Below are 21,723 nucleotides of genomic sequence, written 5' to 3'. Positions count from 1 at the left end.
TATATATATATATATATATACACACACACACATACATATATACACACACATGAGAAAGACAAGCAGTGCCTTGCTGGAACGTCGACCAATAAATGTATTTATGTTGCTTTATTACTTGTGTACCTTTTTCACAGGATTATATACCGATTAGCCATAACATTATGAGTAGGTCCCCTGTTGCCTCCAAAACAGCCCTGACCCGTCGAGGCATGGACTCCACTAGACCTCTGAAGGTATAATGTAATTTCTGGCACCAAGACATCAGTAGCAGATGCTTTAAGTCCTGTAAGTTTTACAGGGGGCCTCCATGGATTAGACTTGTTTTTCCAGCACATGCCACAGATGCTCAATTGGATTAAGATCTAGAGAATTTGGAGCCCAAGTCAACTCCTCAAACTTGTTTTGTTCCTCAAACCATTCTTGAACCGTTTTTGCAGTGAGGCGGGGCACATTATCCTGCTGAAAGAGGCCACTGCCCTCAGGGGGTGTATTTGGTAAGCAACAATGTTTAGGTAGGTGGTACACGTCAATGTAACATCCACATGAATTGCAGGACCTAAGGTTTTCCAGCAAAGTATTGCCCAAAGCATCACACTGCCTCTGCCCAGCCTGCCTTTTTCCCAGAGTGCATCCAAGTGCGATCCCTTCCCCAAGTAAGTGACACACACCCACCTAACCATCCACATGATGTTAAAGAAAACATGATTCATCAGACCAGGCCACCTATTTCCATTGCTCTGTGGTCCAGTTCCAGTGGACTAGCCAATATACCCTCCAGGGATCTCACAGCTCATTTTGCATGCACAACTGTAAAGTGGGTAAGAATAAAGTACCTCTTCAGGGAGGACAAACAGATGTAAATGGTATCTGGGAGGATATAGGTTGAGAAGTGTATTAAGTACACCCTCTGTGAATGCCTCTTTTTAGATGTAGAAGGTGCAAAGAGTTTTAATTTTGCCACTTTGAAAAGCAGTGGACAAAATGATCTAAATCGGGCAGCTAAAATAGAATACGAATAATTTATTGTCACAGTTAGTAAAAAAAAAAAAAATTATTCCAATACATAAACAATTAAAAAGGTAAGAAAAGAACAGGTGGGTCTCATAAAGAGTGAGAAGAGAAGGTTGATTGCATTTAACACTTCAGCCATCTCCCTGTCATTTGTATTATTCTCCACAGTATTTACTAGACATGTGCGATTCGGTTAGTTCCGAAATTCGTTTCGGACGAATTTTCGGAAATTCGGAGTTCCAGATGCATCCGAATTCCGAATTAAAGCTAAGACGAATGCAAACGAATCCGAAATTCCCGAAATTCGTTATTGGACGAATTTCATTGCAGCAAAATGACATTAGGAAAAAAAATGACACCATTTTACCTCTACAACACATCTATGCTTAAAGTACAGAGGCTATAGTGTAGAGATTAGTTTCAGTTTGAAAGTCAACAGATGGGCGGAGTGAGCCATGACGTCACGGCTCGCTCCGCCCATTTGACATCCTCAGCTGTCAACTGCTACATATTGCAGTCATATATATCAAATGCTTCTCTGCTTTAACTACAGAGGCTATAGAGTAGTGGATAGAGGTACAGGCTTGCAATTGATTGCCATTGTGAAGTTTCCTGGTTCAAGTCCAGCCATGGGAGAGTAAAGATCTACTAATTTAATTTCGGACTCGAAAAACTAAACTAAACTAATTTGTTTTTTGTTTTTTTCGAAACTAAAAACTAAACAAATGTTTTGCTGGTGCACATGTCTAGTATTTACTCAGTAAAGCATCGGGTTTAACCGCTTCATGACTGAGGCCTTTTTAAAAAAACATTTGCACCCATGTTATATTCCACATTTTAAGCCTGAAAATTACTTAAAACCCCCAAACATTATATATTTTCTGAACGCCAAGACCCTATAGAATACAGTGGTGGCAGTTGCAAATTTTTATGTTGTACGATATTAGCACAACTCCTTATCAAACCCCAACATTTAGTGGAAAATGTAATGAAATGCCCTACAACACAATAAAATACCCATTTTTAAAATAAAATATGAAATATGAGGTTATAACGAGTAAATAGATATCCAACATGCCCAGGTTAAACATTGTGTGCGTCCGTGAAACGGCGACAAACTTCAGTACCCCAAAAAGTCCATAGACAACGCTTTAAAAGCATATGTTGGTGACAGGTACTCTTTAAGGTGATGCTGGGGGTCCAAAAAACCTCCAGTGTCACCTTTACACTCCAAATAAGCTATTGAAGTGCAGATCGCACTTCAATAGCTTATAGCTGGGCTTCAGGAGCCCAGCACTGACAGCTATGGGATCGGAAGTGATGCAATCTGCATTGCTTCCGGTCCCATAGAACAGGGAGGGGATCGACGAACGGGAGGTTCGTCCATCTCCTCCCCAGCTTACCGCCGACACCAGATAAGCCGGTCCCGTAGGGGGGGGCAACGGAGCCCGGGAAGCACGGCGGGGGGGACCCCTTCACTGGGCCATAGAAGCGATCTGGCGACAGCTGAGTTTCCAGAATTGCTTCTATTGTAAAGCCGACAGTTGGCTTTACAAGTTAAAAAAGAGTCTGTTTAAACAGCCCTGATGCTGGCGACGTACACTGTACGTTGTCAATCGTGAAGAGGTTAATGAACACAACAAAAATCTGGATAGCACTGGGAGGAAAATACCACTGTGGTTGACAGAATCTAGGGTTCGCCGTGGACTAGACAAACTTATTGTAAATAAATCCCCAGGACCAGATAACTTGCACAAGCTGGTACTTAAAGAGCCAAGTATAATAATAGCGAGGCCATTGTTCCTAATCTTTAAGGACTCCATACTGACTGGGGAGGTAGCAGCTGACTGGCGTAAAGCAACGGTTGTACCAATAGTTAAAAAAAAGGTTTGAGCAATGTACCTGGGAATTATAGACCAGTCAGCTTAAGATTGATAGTATGCAAGTTATTCAGGAGTATGATAAAGGGCCATATTCACGAATATGTTGATGGGCATGATATCATAAGTGACAACCAACATGGCTTCAGGAAAGACCATTCATATCAAACCAACCTATTAGCGTTCTATGAAGAAGTGAGTGGCAACCTAGACAGAGGAAAGCCAGTGGACGCAATACCTTGATTTTGCAAAAGCATACGATACGGCACCTCATAAACGTTTAGGATGCCCTTGAGCTGAAGAGAATCCAGAGAAGGGTGACAAAGCTAAAAAAAAAAGGGGTTAGAAGACCTAACCTACGAGGAAAGACTGCATGCATTAAACTTGTTCACTCTTGAAAAAAGGAGATTGAGAGGGGACATGATATTAATGTACAAATAGTTTAATGGTGATGGGACAATCAGTAATAAACAGTTTACTGTTAGTTCAGTCAAGAAAACAAGAGGCCACCCTCTGAAACTGGAAGAGAAAATGTTTAATCTGAAACAGTGAAGGGGATTCTTTACTGTGAGAGATGTAAAATTGTAGAACTCCCTTCCACAGTCAGTGGTTTTGGCTGAGAGTATGGAATCATTCAAGAACTAGAGACTTTTCTCAGCGCACAAGATATACAGGGTACAGATAATCTTAGTAGCAAACTCACCCAGACACACACAAAACCCAAAGGTTGAACTTGATGGACCTGTGTCTTTATTCAACCATAACGACTATGTAACCTACAGCAATGAAACTGCTTCAGTGGTCAGAAAGGATATTCACATTGGAAACATGGGTAGCAATTAGCAGATCTTAGGCCCAATAACAGTGTGAAACTAAATCAGAGAAGGCCACAGAGAAAGCTTTTGCTGGCTAAAAAAGGAAATAGCAGGCATTGTGTGGTGACTGCACTTAGGCAGGGACTCTGATGATCCCCCTAGACTGGTGGGGCCTAGGGTTGCTTCCCCTTTAGCACCTAACGTTAATGCATCCAGGAGGGTGGATGTGCTGAGGAAGATACAAAAGAGTACATTAGGCCACCTACCAGCAGTACCTTATGACTAGTTAGCTCCCCTTTTCTATAAGCTCAGGTTTACTTTTATAATATCTTATATGTGAACACCTTTAACTTGAGATGATAAAAAATATTTCTTTTCACAGCATATGTCACATTTGTTAGCCCTCCCAGGAGGTGAATCTATTGTGACCCATTTTCTTATAAACCTACAATTCTTTATTGATCTCCTGTTCTGCAATTTATTAAATCAGAGGAACCCTATTCCAGTTCATGCTCCATATGTAAGCATTTCTTCCAGGAATAATAAAAGGTCATTTAGGCACAGAGATACCAAGGTATGACCTTGACTTTTTAGCATCTCCAATTGATGTTTTCTTAATGCAAATACTACTACTAATAAAAAAACATATCAATTAGCAATGCAGTAATGTAAGAAAACTATCTATACAATGGCACAAGTATAAAAGCTGGTGCATTCTCACCTAGAATAGTTTGCTAGTTTTTGCGTGTTTTTACGTGCGTTAGACACGCATACATGTGCATCTTGGCTGGCAGATCAGACATTGCGGCCAATGGGGAAACGCGTGTAAAAACAAGCACAAAAATATGCAAAAACGCATTGAAGTCTATGGGCCAAACGCTCTGCAAAACGCCCCAAAGAAACTCAGGAACTTATTTGAGCGACAGTCATTTTGCAGCTTGCAACAAAACACCCAAGTGTGAATGGGGGCTATTAAAATAAATGGGAATTTATGTGCCTAGGTGTAAATGGGGCCTCGGTTTTGCGGAAAGCAACAAACCAGTTTTTGCTTTTATTTTCTCATCTGCACAAGTATCATAACAATTTGTAACTATGTATAAGTGCAAATGTTTCTTGCATTATGTCAACTTAACTCTTGTGTTTCTTAAAACATATCCGAAACTACAAATAAGCTTATAAAAGACCATTTTGACAACAATGTCAACAGAGTATTTGTTCCGGGACTGAAGGCAGAAATATGGCTATAGCTATTCAAAGCCAAAAGTAAAAGGCAGCGCTGCAAATTGAAGGGAATTCCTTCATGGTGCTTCAGGGATTTATGTTTGGTTTAAAACCATACTGTTGCCACAAGCACTTATGTTTTTCAGTCTATATCTAAGGAACCGTTATTGCACAAACAAGCATATTATCAGGAAATATGCAGGTCAATTCATAAATGAATACTTTAATATGTAGGTCTGTTTTGTGGAAAGTGCATTTAGCACTTTTTTTTTATTTATTAACTTTTTCTTAGTGTTTTATCTTTGGTGGTTATACAACATATGGAGCCTGGCTGTACCCTGGTCAGGGCTTTTCCCCATAGTTTTCATAAGTGACAACCAACAAGGGTCACGGGAGAACACAAACTAGCGTTCTCCCGTGACCCAAAGCTCAGTATACCGCAAGCTACAGCTCGCGGTATACTGAGACGCCGCAGCCGGGATGGATCCCGACAATACTGTCTGGATCCACACAGCTGCAAGGTTGACAGTTGGCTCTGCCTATCCAGAGGCAGAGCCAGCTGTGCCTGCCCCCTCTCCCGTCCGTTCCGCCAGTCAGCGTTGGAGGATCGGACAGGGGAGGGGGGGAATCCCTGCAGGGAGCCGTGACTGTCACTCGCGGCTCTCTGCAGGGATAGATTGAGAAGTGAGCGAGCGACGGTATGTGTTCGCTCACTTCCCGATCTACTGAGCCGACCTGTGAGACAATTTTATTGTCACGGGTCGGCTCAGATTATGAGGCTGAGTGAAAATAACTTGCCTCATAATTCTCCTTTAAGGCAAGAAACTCCATGCACAAGGTTTATATAATGGTAATCTTTTTTTTAAAGCCAGCTTACATTTTCATGTAATTTATACATTTTCATTTTAACATAACTGACGTGCAGATATTCACTAATACACAGAGTGCCCTTTAAAACATACATGGCTTTCAGAGTTGAAAAATTAAGATTGGAAGTGCATACAAGATGCACCACCCACCTTTTCATCAATGTATAGCTTAGCAGTCCACCCTGCTCTTTCTTCTCAGTAATTTGGTGACCTGGGAAACTCCTTTTGCTAAACTGTTTGCAATGTATTCAAAGTAATTCCACATACTGCAACTGCAGGCTCCTTGCTGTTCCTCACATAGCGTATCAAAGTGCAATTTAAAGTTGAACTCAGAAGTGCAATAAAATAAAATAATTGCACTGCAAGATAAAATTCTCATTTAGCATAGAGGGTAAGAAACAAGGTGAAATATTTTATTCCACACTCCAGCTGGCTTCCTCCTCCTTGTACTTTCAGAAACCTGAAGCACATGAGGACGCTGAGGCCTAGCCACATCCCATGTGCATTGAAGAGCTTAGACTGCTGGGGGAGGAAGAAATAAGCTAGTATTGTGTTTATTCCTATCCACCTGCACAAAACAAGCATTTCATTCTTGTACTGCAAAGGGAATGGCAAACTGCGAAGTAATACTTTACAGTAGCCCAAAGCTCAGCATTAAGGTAACGGGAGTTGCTTTCCCATGTCACCATTCAGTTTCATGCTTGAAGCATAATGCATGGAGAGATATATATCTACATATATAAACACACACACACATATATACATACATACATATAGACATACACACACTATTGTCACATTTGGGGAGGATAGGAGTTATAGAGGATAGGAGCATGGATTATACATTATATAAATATGGAGTCGACCCTGACTCCTTTGTGCCTATAACAGCCTTGACTCTTCTGGAAGGGTTTTCCAGAAGAGTTTGTAGTGTTTCTTTGGGAATGTGTGCTCATTCAGCCAAAAGGAGCATTTGTAAGCTCATTCTGATGTTAGATTACTCAGTGCAATTCATCCAAAAGCTGGTCAGTAGGACTGAGGTCAGGGCTTTATACAGGCCAATCCAGTCCCTCCGCACCAAATAATGGATAATGGACCTGGCTATGTGCACAGGAACACAGTCTGGAACAAATATCGGCCTTCCCAAAAATCTTGCCATAAGGTTGGAAGTGCACGATTGTCTGAAATGTCGTTGTATGCTGCAGCATTAACAATACCCTTCACTGAAAACAACCATGAAACCATCATTTGGAGGAGTATCCACATACTTTTGGCCATTAAATACAAAATCTGCTAGGCTCTATGTATTTTGGAAATGTATAATAAAGAAATAGACAGACAGACATATACACATATAAAAATGAATAAAGACAGCAAGTAAGTACCTGCTAGGAGCAATATCAGAGTTAGCCAGCCATATGTGGCTTAGAAATCGTACTACACGTGGAATTTATTAATATATATAATTGATTAATATGACTTATTCTAGCACAATCAGTGGTACTTGTAATAAGTGTTTCAGTGACATTATAGTGAAGTATTTTGTACAATTACTCTGACATATGAAATTGTTCTATATTTAGCTCTTCCCTTTCCTCTGCACCATATTATGGATAAGTCCCCACTGATTTTATTGCTGAAATAATTTTTCTTACAAAATAGGTTAATTATTTGCTCAGTCTCAATTAATGAACTTCTATTAACAATCATATCCTCTGAATTAAATTTCTGATTTATATCTGTGGACCTTTAAGTGCCTTAGCAAATAATTCCATGTTAGAAACTCCTAATGGAAAAGCAGGAGACTTTTTAAATGAGAAGCTGCTGAACTTTTTTAATACAGGCAATTATTACTTTTACTTTAAATTGAAAACGCAATAATATGTAGTTCAGTGCCTGGCACCCATTTTTGTCTTTCTCTGCATCAGAATGAATGACAGCACAGCTGCCATATGATAGGGGAATCTGTACTGTATAAAGGGGTCAGATCAGTTCTGTTATTACTGACATATGTCAGTAGTGATGGACCAAACACCCCGCTGTTCGGTTCGAATTTGAACTTTAGAACGTGGAAAAAGTTTGAATATGAACTCGAACTCAATGAAAGTCTATGAGGCTAGAACTTTGAAAATCAATTGTCCCCATTTTGGAGGCTTATATGCAAGTTATTGGCCATAAAAAGCGTATGGAGATTCAAGTACTGCCCTGGGGAACATGAATCAATAAAAAAAAAAAACTTTTAAAAAATACCGTTTTTAAAGGAGCAGTGATTTTAACATCACTTAAAGTGAAACAATAAAAATGAAACATTCCTTTAAATATTGTGCCTGGGGGGTCCCCTTAAACTGCCTATAAAGTGGCAAATCTGTACAATCTATAGAACCTGCTGCAGCAAAAATGACATTTGTAAAAAAAAAATTACATTTAAAAAGAAGAAAAGTGCGGTTCCCCCTCCCAAACAATACCAGACCCTTAAGGTCTAGAAGGAATTTTAGGAAGGACCTCATGTAAAAAAAAAGAAAAACAAAGAAAAAAGTGTGTGGTGTTTCCCCTAAAATTCATACCAGGTCTTCAAGGTCTGGTAGGAACCCCACCCCCAAACATGAGGGGGAAAAAAACGTGGGGTCCCCTTTAAAATTCCATACCAGACCCTTGATCCGCGCACAGGCCTGGCAGGGCAGGAAAGGGGGGGGGGGGCAATGACCGAGCGTTTCCCCCCCTCCCTGCGATACCAGGCCACATGCTCTCGGCACTGGAAGGGTGCTTTTCCAGGGTCGCCCATGGAAAAGCACCTTGTCCCTGTGCGGATGGGGACAAGGGCCTCTTCCCCACAAGCCCTGAAGCGTTGGTTGTGGGGGTGCCGGCAGGGGGCTTATTCACATCAGGGCACCCAGATGCGCCCCTCCCCTTTTGAATGAGTAAGGGGTATTTGTACCCCTAACAAATTATTTAATGGTGCCCCAGTTGCCAATGGCGCCCTGCGCTCGCCATGGCAACAGGGGCAAGGGGGCGCAGCCAGGCCGGCTCTGGCTGCGTGACCCTTTCAGCTGCGCCTGAGGTGAGTGCACACACACACATACCTATATCACGACGTCCAGCGTTGTCCACGACGACTTGACAAAATTTTTTTTAAAAACACGACACTCGCCGTCCCGTCCGCTCTCTCGACGAACTCCCGACACAGAATGGCATTTTGACAGTTATATGAGCTGCGCTCTCCAAAGGGGTCACAAAAGTGTCTAAACAGAATCACAAATATTTAAATATTTATGAAAGTTCACATATAGGTTTCAGTTGTGTATTCATCTGCTTTAAGTTCCAAGTAAACAAACAAACAAAAAAGACATAAACCTATGAAACCAATTGTAAATATTGTAGGGATTCAATTTGTAGCAGTATTTGACATTAGAAAGGGTATGTCTATGAGTACTAGTAACAGTTAAAGGTATTCTTAGAAGCATATGTAAATTATGCTGCCCTTATTGTTCGTGCCATAAAATGCCAATGTACTCCAGCTGTGAACCCTTACTGCAGTCTTAAAACTGGGGCCAGTTAGCTAGCAGTGTACTTTCATTTGTATTAATAGGGTGGACAAAACGGAGGGGGCTATATAAAATGGCAGTTCACCAACTGCACACCACAGCATGTATACTGTAAACCAGCTTATGCCACTGGAGGCACCAGAGTGCATCAATATCATGCACGGTACCCATTAAACTGAACAGTGCCTTAAATACAACACACACACACCTTACAATCTGATTGTACAATTTCCCTTATGCTGGGCACACACCTTACAACCATCACAAGACTTTTATCTTGCGATGGTTGTAAGGTAATTTTAAAAAAACATACGATCTGCCTATCTTTGACCGCTAAACGGGCAGTGTGTGCTTGCGCACACCGGCCCGTGCGGCTTTTATCTTGCGAACATGCCACACCTCCCCCGGCAATCGTACGATTCTCGGTGGTTTTTCGAACATGTTCATAAGATAATTACCGCGATTATCGTACGATCATCGCAAGGTGTGTGGGCACCTTAAGATCTACAAATAACTATGCAGTGTAAGGGCTTGCCTGATTGCATGCAGGTTGATTGTATAGACTAGGTAGGTGCTCATATTACATAGTTTTGGTAGATCTAAAGTTAATTGTACAAAGATTGTATGGTCAGATTGTAACGGGTGTGGTGACCATTGATCAGCCTATAGACAGATTATAGTGATATCTTACTAGAACTGCTAATTATTTCCATGACTAACTTAGCCTGCCCTTTCCTTCCCTTACCCATTTGTCCTGTTATGGCCAGAGCAAAAGGATCATACCTGATCAATAATGAGCCAAGCAGGGCACATAACAACAAAATTCCATTTTGCTTGACTCCTAAAAGCTACACATGCACATTTGTCCAATCTGCATTTACTAATAAAATTCATGAGTCACGATTGGTGAGTTTCCTTAATTTTGTTATTTTATGAAAATCAAAGAAATCTCTACTGGTATCGGAGTCTTTGAAATATGTTTTATGGGTTACATTAAACTTGAAATTTTCTTTATTATTTTAAAAAAATTCAGCAGTACTGTACATAATTGATTGGCATTATTCACAGAGCCTCTGTCATAGGGAGGCAACAGGAATGATGTGGTGAAAATTCACTTTGTAAAGAATACCCAATCACCTGCAAGGGCAAAAAAAAAAAAAACTGTATTTTTGCTTGCACATGACTTGATGATGGAAGTCAGCAGAGCGTCACCTCATTCACTAAGCTAAGGGGAAGGGGAAGGTCCTTTGCAAAGTGAACATGGATCCCCTCCTGATCAGAGCAGTTTGGAATGGATGTGACATCTGTGTCCATCAACTTTAAAAAAAACTAAAATAACCGGACCCCATGTCAGTCTTTTTCGGAATTCGGATGTAAACAGACATGTGTCCCTTTACATCAAATTACCCCCTGATCTGGCACGATCAGGTCCAGTGAAACGGAACACCCCACTGTTTGTTTTTCCGGACCTGAACAGAGCCAGGGGCGACCGGATGTAAACGGACACCCATCCGTTTAGATTCCGCTGCCCATAGACTTACATTGGGCATCCAATTGGGTCTGGCTAAAAAACTGACAGGTGGACCTGATCGGCCTGCCCGACTGAAAGGGGCCCGAGGCTTACTATACACTATCCACTTGTGTTGATTAGTTATTAGGTTAGGAAGTATAAATGAGCTGTATGTTTCCCGGATCAAGTTCTGCATTTAAATGTACTTGCCTTTGGGTGCATTTACACACATGTACATGCGTTTACATACTTGAGATAAATCTCAATGCATTGAGATTATCTAATCTGCCCATGGATGTACAGAATTCTATTTACTCTAAAACACAGCTAAACTGTACCTAGACACAGGGACATGCACAGTCTGAATTATAACATTTGAAATGATTATTTGCATTTACAAAGTCTCTATAAATGCAAAGAATTACAGGTTTGTCAATGCCAGTGTGAATGAGGCTTTGACATAACAACAGCGGCAGTAGTCTTTGATATACGGCATTCTACGGAACAAACTACAGTCCTCCAAATTTCCATGGGAGAGGCACGGAAAAGCAGCAGATTGGAAATGCAGAACAACTGTCATGGTTTTTTTTCCGCTCTCTGCTCTGCTGTCAAGCCTCCCCCCTAGAGAGATCCTTCCTCAACTTCTCTACATGCTGTCAGGAATTTTATAAATACACATTATTAACTGGGTTTGTACTCTTGTTTTATCTTATTTCCTTATTGATATGATCACAAGAACCGTTCTGTCATGTTGATATAATTGTGAACAAAAAACGTGTCAGCTTTCTAACAAAACTGTACATACTACCCATGACAGTATTTACACTTAGGACCAGATTTCAAGAATGCTTGCCTTACAGCTAATACATGATATAATGATATAATGCACGTCTTGAGGATCTTAACATGTCTAGGTAGCAAACAGCTTTGAAGGTGTTATAAAGCCCTCAATTTCTTATTAATTATAGGGCATCTGGGTTGGATACTATTTGTTAGATGCATTTTTGATAAAAGAGTCAGTTCATCAATTATAATTATGTTGGGTTACAGTTTATATTATGGGAAATGTAAAGAAAAAAGTGGAAACATACCATTATGAGGAGAAGAAGTGCAAGTTGGGTGGGAACAGAACCAGGTAATATGCCATGGAGACCTTGCTGTTGGAGTTTCCAAGAGACATAGCATTTGATTTACTAAAGGAGAATTTTACCTGCAAAGTGTTTAATCTTAAAGGGACACTGTCACCTGCTTATTTAGGGCACAGTGACAGTTTCTTCTGATAGACCATGCCCTACCCGCAAGGTATACTCACAAAGCCAAAGTCCCTCACTGCCTCCCTGCTACATCCACCTTGAGCAAGCTCTGGTATTGGATGGTTTCAGGGCATACTATTGTGGATGATGTTACTTTCCCTCCTCTCCACATTACATTATTTGGGCTTGGTGATTGACTGTTCAGGCTCAGGCACTGTCATATGTGGGAGGTTACATGCTCCCCATAACGGGAAGACCCGCTCTGCTAGAGCAACAGAGCAAGGGCTATAAAGAAGCAGGGAGGCAGAAAGGGAATACAGATTGGTGAGTATAACTTACTGCAGGGGTAGGCTATCAGAAGCTACTGTCACTCTTCTATAAATGGCCAAAGTGTCAGTGTCTTATGTTTTACCCTCAAGTGTAAGACTCCCTTTTCTGAAGCAACAATTACTTCCTATGAAAAGCTTAACATAGCCTCCGAAAACATCTATGTCACTCAACACAATGCAATTATCCTTATTAAACTTTAGCTGGTGTGGAATGACTTAATGGTTAGCACTAATGCCTTGCAGCACTAAGGATCCATGGACACAATCTGCAAGGAGTTTGCTTGTTCTCCCTGTGTTTGCGTCCTTCCACACTCCAGCGAGATGCTGGAAGTTTAATTGGTTCCTGTCTAGATTGGCCCTCTATGCATGTCACATAGGGACCATAAATTGTTAGCTCCTTGAGGGCAGGAACTGATGTGAATGTGTAGTATGTAAAGGGCTGTGTAAATTGCATATAAATACCTGTATTAAATACATTTGACTCCAGATAGACCAAAGCTAGGTACTCATGGATGGTTGCACAGCCACTTAACTGTAGCATGTTTCTCGTGTTTGGTAAGCCAATAGTAAGTAATTAGAAAGTGTCCCAGATGCTGAAAATATCCTTAGAAAAAAAAAGCAGCAAGCCATCAATGGTGACTCACTTTATAAGCTCTTGAAAATCACCTAATAAGCGGTTGGAGTGAGCACAAGTGGATATGAGCAACTGATGTCCACAGAATGCTGCAAAAGGAGTCACAAAGACCTTCAGAAAATGAGCTGTGTATGTCAACCCCTTCAACATGTATTCATTACAAATTGTGCAGTGAATGTCCTAAAGGTCGATAAACCACATGTTTACCGCAAGGCAACACCAACTTCAAGTACCTAGCCTAAGTGGACGTGTTTTTTCCTAAGTTGTTCTTAGAATGCTACGAAGAACAATTTATATCCAAAAATGTGCACACAACACATCATTATCATTTTAGAAAAATGCAACTACTGAAGATGAAGTGCTTTAAATAAAAGCCCTTGTGTGTGGCTATCTCCTAAGCATATATTACAACTAAATAGATTTGACCAGGAAACAGAAGCCCAGCCCTCATCTATTCCTCCATGTGAAAGATTATTCATCAATCAGCACATTTGGTGGAAGTGGACACAGGCACAAATGACACAAGTGTCTGTCTAGACCTATTATGCTGAATATTCCCTGCGCTCTCACAGTAGAGGGTAACAAAAAGTGTCATAACTGCTTGTATTTCAACATTTCTGCATTTAAAGATTTTCAATTAGATCACAATGAGCTCTTCACATTCAAGCTCTAACTCCCGTTTCCAGTGTATAGTGGAAATGTGATACAGTGTCATCTACTGTAAGATTTATCCAGGCTGTACAGCCATTATCTGGCAACCCAATGCTAATGCTGAGCATTATGCTCAGCCTTATGTAAATTATACAAAATAAGTCGCTAACCTCCCTCACAATAGCGCTGCATAACTAGATCTAATCACTGCTGTCTGGGATTAGTCGCAGTACAGTTTGGAATCTTTGAACTTCAACAGAGGAATAGAAAATGGCTTTCCAGTAATTGTAATCTCTGATAAACTGCAGAAGGCAAAGGATGATATAAATCAGAAAATCTCCATGTGCAGCAAGGCATTTACTACCAGCGCTAAATATGCATATAATTATAAGGGCAGAAAAGAATGACATGTGAAAGGAGAGCCAAAATGAATATGTGGCCCAATAAAAACCAACCTTTAGGCTCCTTTCACCAGGGACATGCCTTCATGGGAGGCAGAGCCTCACCTAGTATTATGGAGGAAAAAGCTGTCAGCTTCAAGTCTGAAGCCGACAGCTTTTTCTCTATTCAGGAGCGGCTTCTAACAGGTTACACAGCAGGGAAAGCCTTACCAATGTAAGCCCACAGACTTACATTGGGCACCCGATCGGATCCGCCTGAAAAACTGACAGGTGGATCCGATTGGATTGCCCATCTGAAAGGGGCCTTAAAGTTTAACTGAAGCAAACAGTTAAATAAAGAGGATACATATAAAGTAGCTGTTTTACCTTCCAAAGCATTTGTGTTCTGTTCATCCAGTCCTGAGATTTACACAGCTCTGCCACCCAGCACAGCCCTGTCTAGCAGAGCACAAAATCTGATTTAATTATGCTGCTGTTCAATAACAATTACAGTAACAAGGTCTTGCCCTTCCCAGCCTGTGACTAGGCAGTAAATAAAGAGGCAGCAGACTCATGTGCTCATCTCTCTGTCAATGTGCTCTCTCCTCCTATTAGCATGTTCCTTGCACCACAGCAGAACAGATTGACACTTTATGCTGCTTCAGGTACTGATGTATTGATGTATTTGTGTATTGCTATATTTTGATAACTTCTAATTTATACAATGATTCTGATACAGGTAGTTATTTTTAGGATTAGGATGAACAGCATGACATTACAATGGACAGCATTGTTACCTGGCAGCATTGGGCTAGGAGGTTTCTTTTCCACGGTGGCATTATTTGCATATATTATTATGTTCTTCCCATTATTGTGTTTGCCCCTCCCCCCCCAACCTGGGTCAAATACATACTGACAGATTAAGTGGTTTCTTTGTAATCTGGCTATATACAGGGGGTTTTAGCAAGCACATTTCAGAGAGAATTAAGAGTATATCTACTGCAAATCAGCCCGATTCTGTTAGCAAAGGATTTGCAACCGTTTTAATACATTTGTCCCTGCTCCTTTAATCCTGGCCAGTAAAGTGATGTTGGTGTTTATCCCATTTTGCTATAATCCCTATAACTCTAGCCTCAAAAACAACTATAACAATATACAGTATTTGTACATAGTGTGTGTGTGTGTGTGTGTCCTACAAAGGTTGAACTCAATGGACCTGTGTCTTTATTTAACCTCAAATATTATGCAACTATGATGTGTGTGCAGAGTATATTCACACTGTCAAAATATAATTTCCAAGGCTAAGATAGGGTTGCAGCCACCATGCAGCAAATGTGCCCTGTGTTGATATAAGTATAGGTTGGGCTGTAGCCTAAAATTGTTACCTGTAATAGCAGGAATGCCTTTAACCCCTTCATGACTGAGGCCTTTTTTCCATTTTTTGTACCCATGTTATATTCCACATTTTAGGCCTGAACATTACTTAAAACCCCCCAACATTATTACTTTACTTTGACTGCTATCACATGGGGGGGCTTACAAGCCCCCCCATGTGATAGCAGATGGTGGTGACAGGTACTCTTTAAGGTGATGCTGGGGGTCCAAAAGACCCCCAGTGTCACCTTTACACTGGAAATAAGCTATTGAAGTGCAGATCGCACTTGGAATACACCAAGATCGCCGGTCCCGGGCCCTTAGGAGGGGCAACAGAGCCCGGGAAGCACGGCGGGGGTGTCCGGGGGGGGCGGCCCCTTCTTCGGGACGCAGAAGCGATCTGGCGACAGGTAAGTCGCCAGGATCGCTTCTGTTGTAAAGCCGACAGTCGGCTCTACAAGTTTAAACAGAGTCCCGGCGGCAAAAGTCACCGGGAGTCTGTTTAAACAGCCCCGATGCTGGCGACGTACACTGTACGTCGTCAGTCACGAAGGGGTTAAACAGTTTGTCACCAAACTCATGGGTTTAGGTCTGGTTTTGTGTAGTTTAAATGCACATTGTTAAAAGGCATTATTTGTGCATTTTAAATACAAAAGTATTCAGAATAGGTTGAGGTTGGTTAGGGTGCAAATGCATGATACTTGCGTTTTGTACATTTACCATCATTTTAATGGGCCTGCGTTATGCATCCAACCACAAACAAAGGGGGAAAGGGGGGGGGAGGCTATCTGAAATCTGCGTCCTGCACTCTGGTTAAACCAATTTTCAGGAGTGTGAAAGCTGTGTCCTGCACTCTGGTTACACCACTTCTCAGGAGTGTGAAAGCTGCGTCCTGCACTCTGGTTACACCACTTCTCAGGAGTGTGAAAGCTGTGTCCTGCACTCTGGTTACACCACTTCTCAGGAGTGTGAAAGCTGCGTCCTGCACTCTGTTTACACCACTTCTCAGGAATATGAAAGCTGCATCCTGCACTCTGGTTACACCACTTCTCAGGAGTATGAAAGCTGCATCCTGCACTCTTGTTACACCACTTCTCAGGAGTATGAAAGCTGCATCCTGCACTCTGGTTACACCACTTCTCAGGAGTATGAAAGCTGCATCCTGCACTCTGTTTACACCACTTCTCAGGAGTGTGAAAGCTGCGTCCTGCACTCTGGTTACACCACTTCTCAGGAACATGAAAGCTGCATCCTGCACTCTGCTTACACCACTTCTCAGGAATATGAAAGCTGCATCCTGCACTCTGGTTACACCACTTCTCAGGAGTATGAAAGCTGTGTCCTGCACTCTGGTTATTCTACTTCTCAGGAACATGAACGCTGCATCCTGCACTCTGGTTACACCGCTTCTCAGGCGTATGAAAGCTGCATCCTGCACTCTGGTTATTCTACTTCTCATGAACATGAAAGCTGCATCCTGCACTCTGGTTACACGCTTCTCAGGCGTATGAAAGCTGCATCCTGCACTCTGGTTATTCTACTTCTCATGAACATGAAAGCTGCATCCTGCACTATGGTTGCAATTTAGGAGATGTGTCATCCACTGTAAACCTTAATTTATTGGGATAAATCAAAGCTGAGAGAAGACCACTGTGGATTATGTTTACCATTTTGGTGAACCATGGGTTTGGGGTGGGCGTAGAAGTAGTAGTTCATTGTAGTAAGTAATAGTAGCAGGTAGTAGTAGTACGGTAGTAATAGTAGTAGCTGTAGAATTTAGAATTGTTTTAGCCATTTAATGCATGTTTTCAGGTAAGTAATATACCCACTCACACCCCCCTCCCTCAACCTCTTTCTACTTATCTACTTAGCATGACAAAATATATACTAATCAATATTTAACCCCCAACACAGAGATGTAGAATGTGAGTTTCATGTCACTCAGAGACAGGCATGTGTGTTTTGGGGGTTGTTTGCAGAAGACTGTAGAATTATTCTATGAAACGTAAAAACACTGACACTTGCAGTACATTGCATGTGCTGAACTTCATTTAATTTTAGCACCCAGCTTGCAAATTCCAGTATACACATAGCCTTCAGTTAATTAATTTTTTCCAAGCCTTTCATTATATCGTAAATGTCATGCCCAAAATACCTGCCTTGAAACTATGAAGCACACAGACTTGTATTGTTTATTCACTATAGAACACCGCGGAGCGATATGCTTCAGCATTCACACATCTAATGCTCTGGTGGGGAGTTCCAGCCTTGTAAAGTCAATACTGGAAAATGCCTAGATCTATAAACCTGCCTGGTTATGTCAAGCAGACGTTGCATGGGCAGAAAGCCTACCTTACTGGGCTTTTTGTGAATCAGAGATGGAAATGTCAAACCTAATTCTAACAAACAATGATTACATTCATTGGTATTTTTTCATCTTGTTCTATCATGTTTTTGAATGAAAGTATTATTTCAACATTGCCTTACACCTGGAGTACTGGTGGTATGCAGAAGATTGTATTTAAAAACCAAAAACGTATTCTATTTCAAATTTTTTTTTTTTTTTAATAACATTTGTAAATAAGTGTAGTATTCATTGCTTTGCTATTTACATGGTACGTGACCATGCTAATGAATTATCAAGATACACCCATGACCCCTTGTAATTAACCACACGTTTCCCAACTAATTCAGTTAATCTAACTACTTTGGTGTAGTGGCCCGTAATAGATGCTATTGACCACTCTGCCACACGTGTTAAGAGTCTATCCCACAACCCCTGCATCTAGAAAGCTGTTTGTTAAAAAAACCTATGATTGATTGCAGGGTATCAAAGGGTACCTATGCATCAAATCCTTATACACTGCTCCTTGCTAGACTAGGCATACTGTACACTATTTCACAAAATATATTTTTGCCGATATGAAATCTGTAATGAAACACTGTACTAAACGCAAGTGGGTACCAAATCCTGACATAGTTTTCCTCCACACATATGCTAAATGGAAAGATTATCAGGTTTTTTTAACAGGAATAAAAGGAACATGGCAGATATTTTCCATCACATAGGAAATGTTATGTGTTAATTCAACAGTCTTTCTTCTTATCTAAGCATTCCTCTCCTAAACCCTAAATGATATAATTATTGCTACAGATGCTTCCGATTAGTTAAATAGAGTCAGTTTGTGTGGACCAAAACTCCAAAGCTGCCCATACACACCTATAGATTATCTGCAGATTTTCTTTGGCCAGATGGAAAAAGTGCAACATAGTCGTCCCTGAACCATCTGATTGGATGCAGGCATTGTTCAGGTATTTTGAGAGCCAGGGGGGCTGACTAGCAAGATACTGAAGCTTGGCCCAGTGGGAGATTCCTCCAGCCACAATTTAGCGTAGATGGAGGAATCTGTTGAACTTTTTCCATCTGACCATAGAAAATCTGCAGGTGTATGGCCAGCTTTAGGCACCTTAGAAAGGGAGATCTTTAAAAGGTAACAATGGTGTCACATCAAATTTTGGACACTCCGTGACTTAACTCCCTAATATAACTAAAGTTTGTATGTGGAGCATGGGCTACGAGGAGATTGTTCTCTTTTCTACTGTACAATGGAAAAGTTGTCGTAGAAATTTGACTTAAGAAAATCTTTGAAAAAAAAGTATTAGCTCGTGTGTGTTTTTATTTAGTAGTTTAAGAACTAAACTCAAAAAGCTTAGTATTTGTTTACATAATTAGGAATGCATTATGGCAGGGTGAGGGTGGGTAGTAGAGCTTATTAGAAAAAGCATAAAAACTTAAAGGGTGATGTATGAAGGAGATCCTGTGGCACTGTAATTTAGGCTTGAGGCTTAATTCCAGCTTTAAATAATGTGGCTCGTGAATCACAGATCTTCTTGTTATGGTGAACAGGTAAGCTTAAGCTGACTTAATAACTGTAACCATGTTGAGTTTAAGCTTTCTTGAATGCACTGTTCATTATCTGCAGGTGATACATGAACTGCATTGCTTTACATATCAAGCCATGCATGGCCAGATCTAGTTTGCTTTATTATCATTTGGAATAAGAACTGATCATCGCCCCAAATTAAAGCTATTAGCATGTGATGAATAACAATTCAGCTTTTGTAAATGGAAATCTGTTTGAGTTCAGTCAACTAGAATGCTTTAATAGAAAAGAAAGCTGTACAAGCAGGCGCACGGTGATCACTACTGAGTAAATAACATTTCAGCTTTGCATGTAGCTCTCATTTAAAATGCATATGCTTCTTGTTTATTTTACTTTGCGAAGGCTATACTGCGCTGCCAAAGAACACCAGCAGTGAAATTACTGTAGAACGGTGATGTACAATTTATTTTTAAAACCCTGACAAACATGTCTATTGAGCTTCCATACAGTGCAATGCAAACATCATTGATGATCATTAATGTGCAATAAACCATAACCAGCAGATCACATATTACCTTTTATCAGTTCAGAGCACTAAGAACAATGCAGAGTGATGTGTAATTGGTTGCTATGGGTTACTGCACTCTAATGTTAAGACTAATAACCTGTGGGTGTCTATATATGTGAATATGTGAAATCTAAACATTGCTATCTACGCAAGAAATGATAATGGGTTCAAATAAGCGTGGAGATAACTTTATCCACCAAATAAACTGGTGCAAGTGATGCAAGGCGCATAGCATGTTGCTTTATACAGAACTCAATAACTATCCTGCCACTTTAAAGAGAATTTGCCATCAATGTATGCACCTGTCTGAGAAGCCTTTGAAAGAAGAGACCAGTATCCAGCTCAAAAGATGTATACTAGATTCGGAGCAGTAAACACCTGTGGGGCATCATTACAAATGTGGTCACCAGTAAGCAGCCTGGGAGACGATGGCATCTTCTTAGACGGGAATTTAGCTTGAATACCCTTAGGAATACTCTTGAACCGATCTTAAAGTCTATACAATGTAAATATTAGAGGCAACTCTCCTTACACTGTGCTCCTGTGCAGACTAATAACTGCACATCTCAGCACTCAGGGTGGTTGACTTCAGCTTCATCTGTCTATACAATTGATTTAAACACAGCATGAAGGCATCTGGAATTCAGAATTGTAACTAAAGTATGCAGCACTGATCCATGCAACAATGTGCCACTGCTGGTCTCGAGCAATGTGCAAAGTGTGATAACCTATAGCAGCCAACAAGAATTGATATTTCAACTACAGAAAGCAGAAATCTATGGATTTGTATAATCATTATTGCTCTTTTCAGTCCTTTATGAAGGGTCTGATGTAAAAAAAAACGGTACTGATGTGAATATTTCTTGTTGCTCATAGCAACCAGAACCCTTGTTTCATATTTGGACCAGTACTGCATCACAAAGATTTGGAAGCCTATAGGTTGTCACGGGCGCCAAGAAATGTTATCTTACGGCAGACTTTTGATGCATCATCCCTTTAGCCTGAAAGCAAGAACATCTCACAAAGCATCACAAAACACCGATAGCGAAAAAAAGAAATAATCACACAGCCTATGGCCAGCTTAAAAGTTGACAGAAAGAACTTACCAAATGAAATCCGTGCAGTGGCTGCAGAAGGTCGGTTGCTTGAAGAATCTGGCAGTGAACTTGTGACTCTTGACCTCATGCACTAGTTTTTGCCTGAGAGCTCCTTTGCGGCAGAAGAGTGGCTTGACAAAAGGTTGCTCCATGTCGGTGCCGGTGCACACCTGAGCCATCTTGTCCAGCTCTTTAGTGCTACGACCCTGTGTGAGATTTCCAGATTCAACAAATGCCAGAGGAGGCAGTGAGCCTAGAATGTGAACACCTGGCAGAGAGAAAGCCAGTGGCAGCTCTTTAGATGCCTGTGAAAGTAAACAATGACAGAGGAGAGCGCTGCAGTTAGCTGTGACTCCCTCTCTGATGCTACTTGCAGGAACTGTAGGGCAGTCAGCACACACTAGAATACATGTGTGTATGTGGAGACAGACACTGGAGACTGCTATCTTAAGGAGCCTGAGAAATAAAAAGAGGGCAGTTCTTCAACATATCCTTCAAAAGGAGGGACTTTCCTATGTCTAATAAAGCAGAACAGGAGGAGTTTTCCCTTAAAGGAATAGATGATGAATGGGAATGGAAGGTTATGTAATAGTTAAATGCACAGCAATACCGAAGATTTCAGTTAAATCGACAATTTTGCTTTAATCTGTTTTACCCGGATTGTGTTGTTTACGCAACAGAAACACAAGAATGCCATCTGCTTTC

General features: G+C 40.9%; 1 protein-coding gene across 3 annotated transcripts in view; it reads right to left on the bottom strand.

The window, feature by feature from the left end:
- Positions 1-21,490, bottom strand: part of PRKCG (protein kinase C gamma) — a 338,573-nt gene extending 317,083 nt beyond the window's left edge. For all 3 annotated transcript variants that reach the window (XM_018569099.1, XM_018569100.1, XM_018569101.1), the window contains exon 1: positions 21,028-21,490. In XM_018569099.1, the coding sequence (XP_018424601.1) occupies positions 21,028-21,197 (170 nt within the window). In that variant the 5' untranslated portion in view covers positions 21,198-21,490. The remainder of the gene's footprint in view (positions 1-21,027) is intronic.
- Between the last annotated feature and the right edge of the window lie 233 nt (positions 21,491-21,723).

This window comes from Nanorana parkeri, unplaced genomic scaffold (assembly GCF_000935625.1).
Source record: "Nanorana parkeri isolate BGI_ZX_2015 unplaced genomic scaffold, ASM93562v1 scaffold1287, whole genome shotgun sequence".
NCBI lineage: Eukaryota > Metazoa > Chordata > Amphibia > Anura > Dicroglossidae > Nanorana > Nanorana parkeri.
The sequence above is the reverse complement of the archived record's forward strand: the minus strand, read 5'-3'. Positions and strand labels throughout refer to the sequence as shown.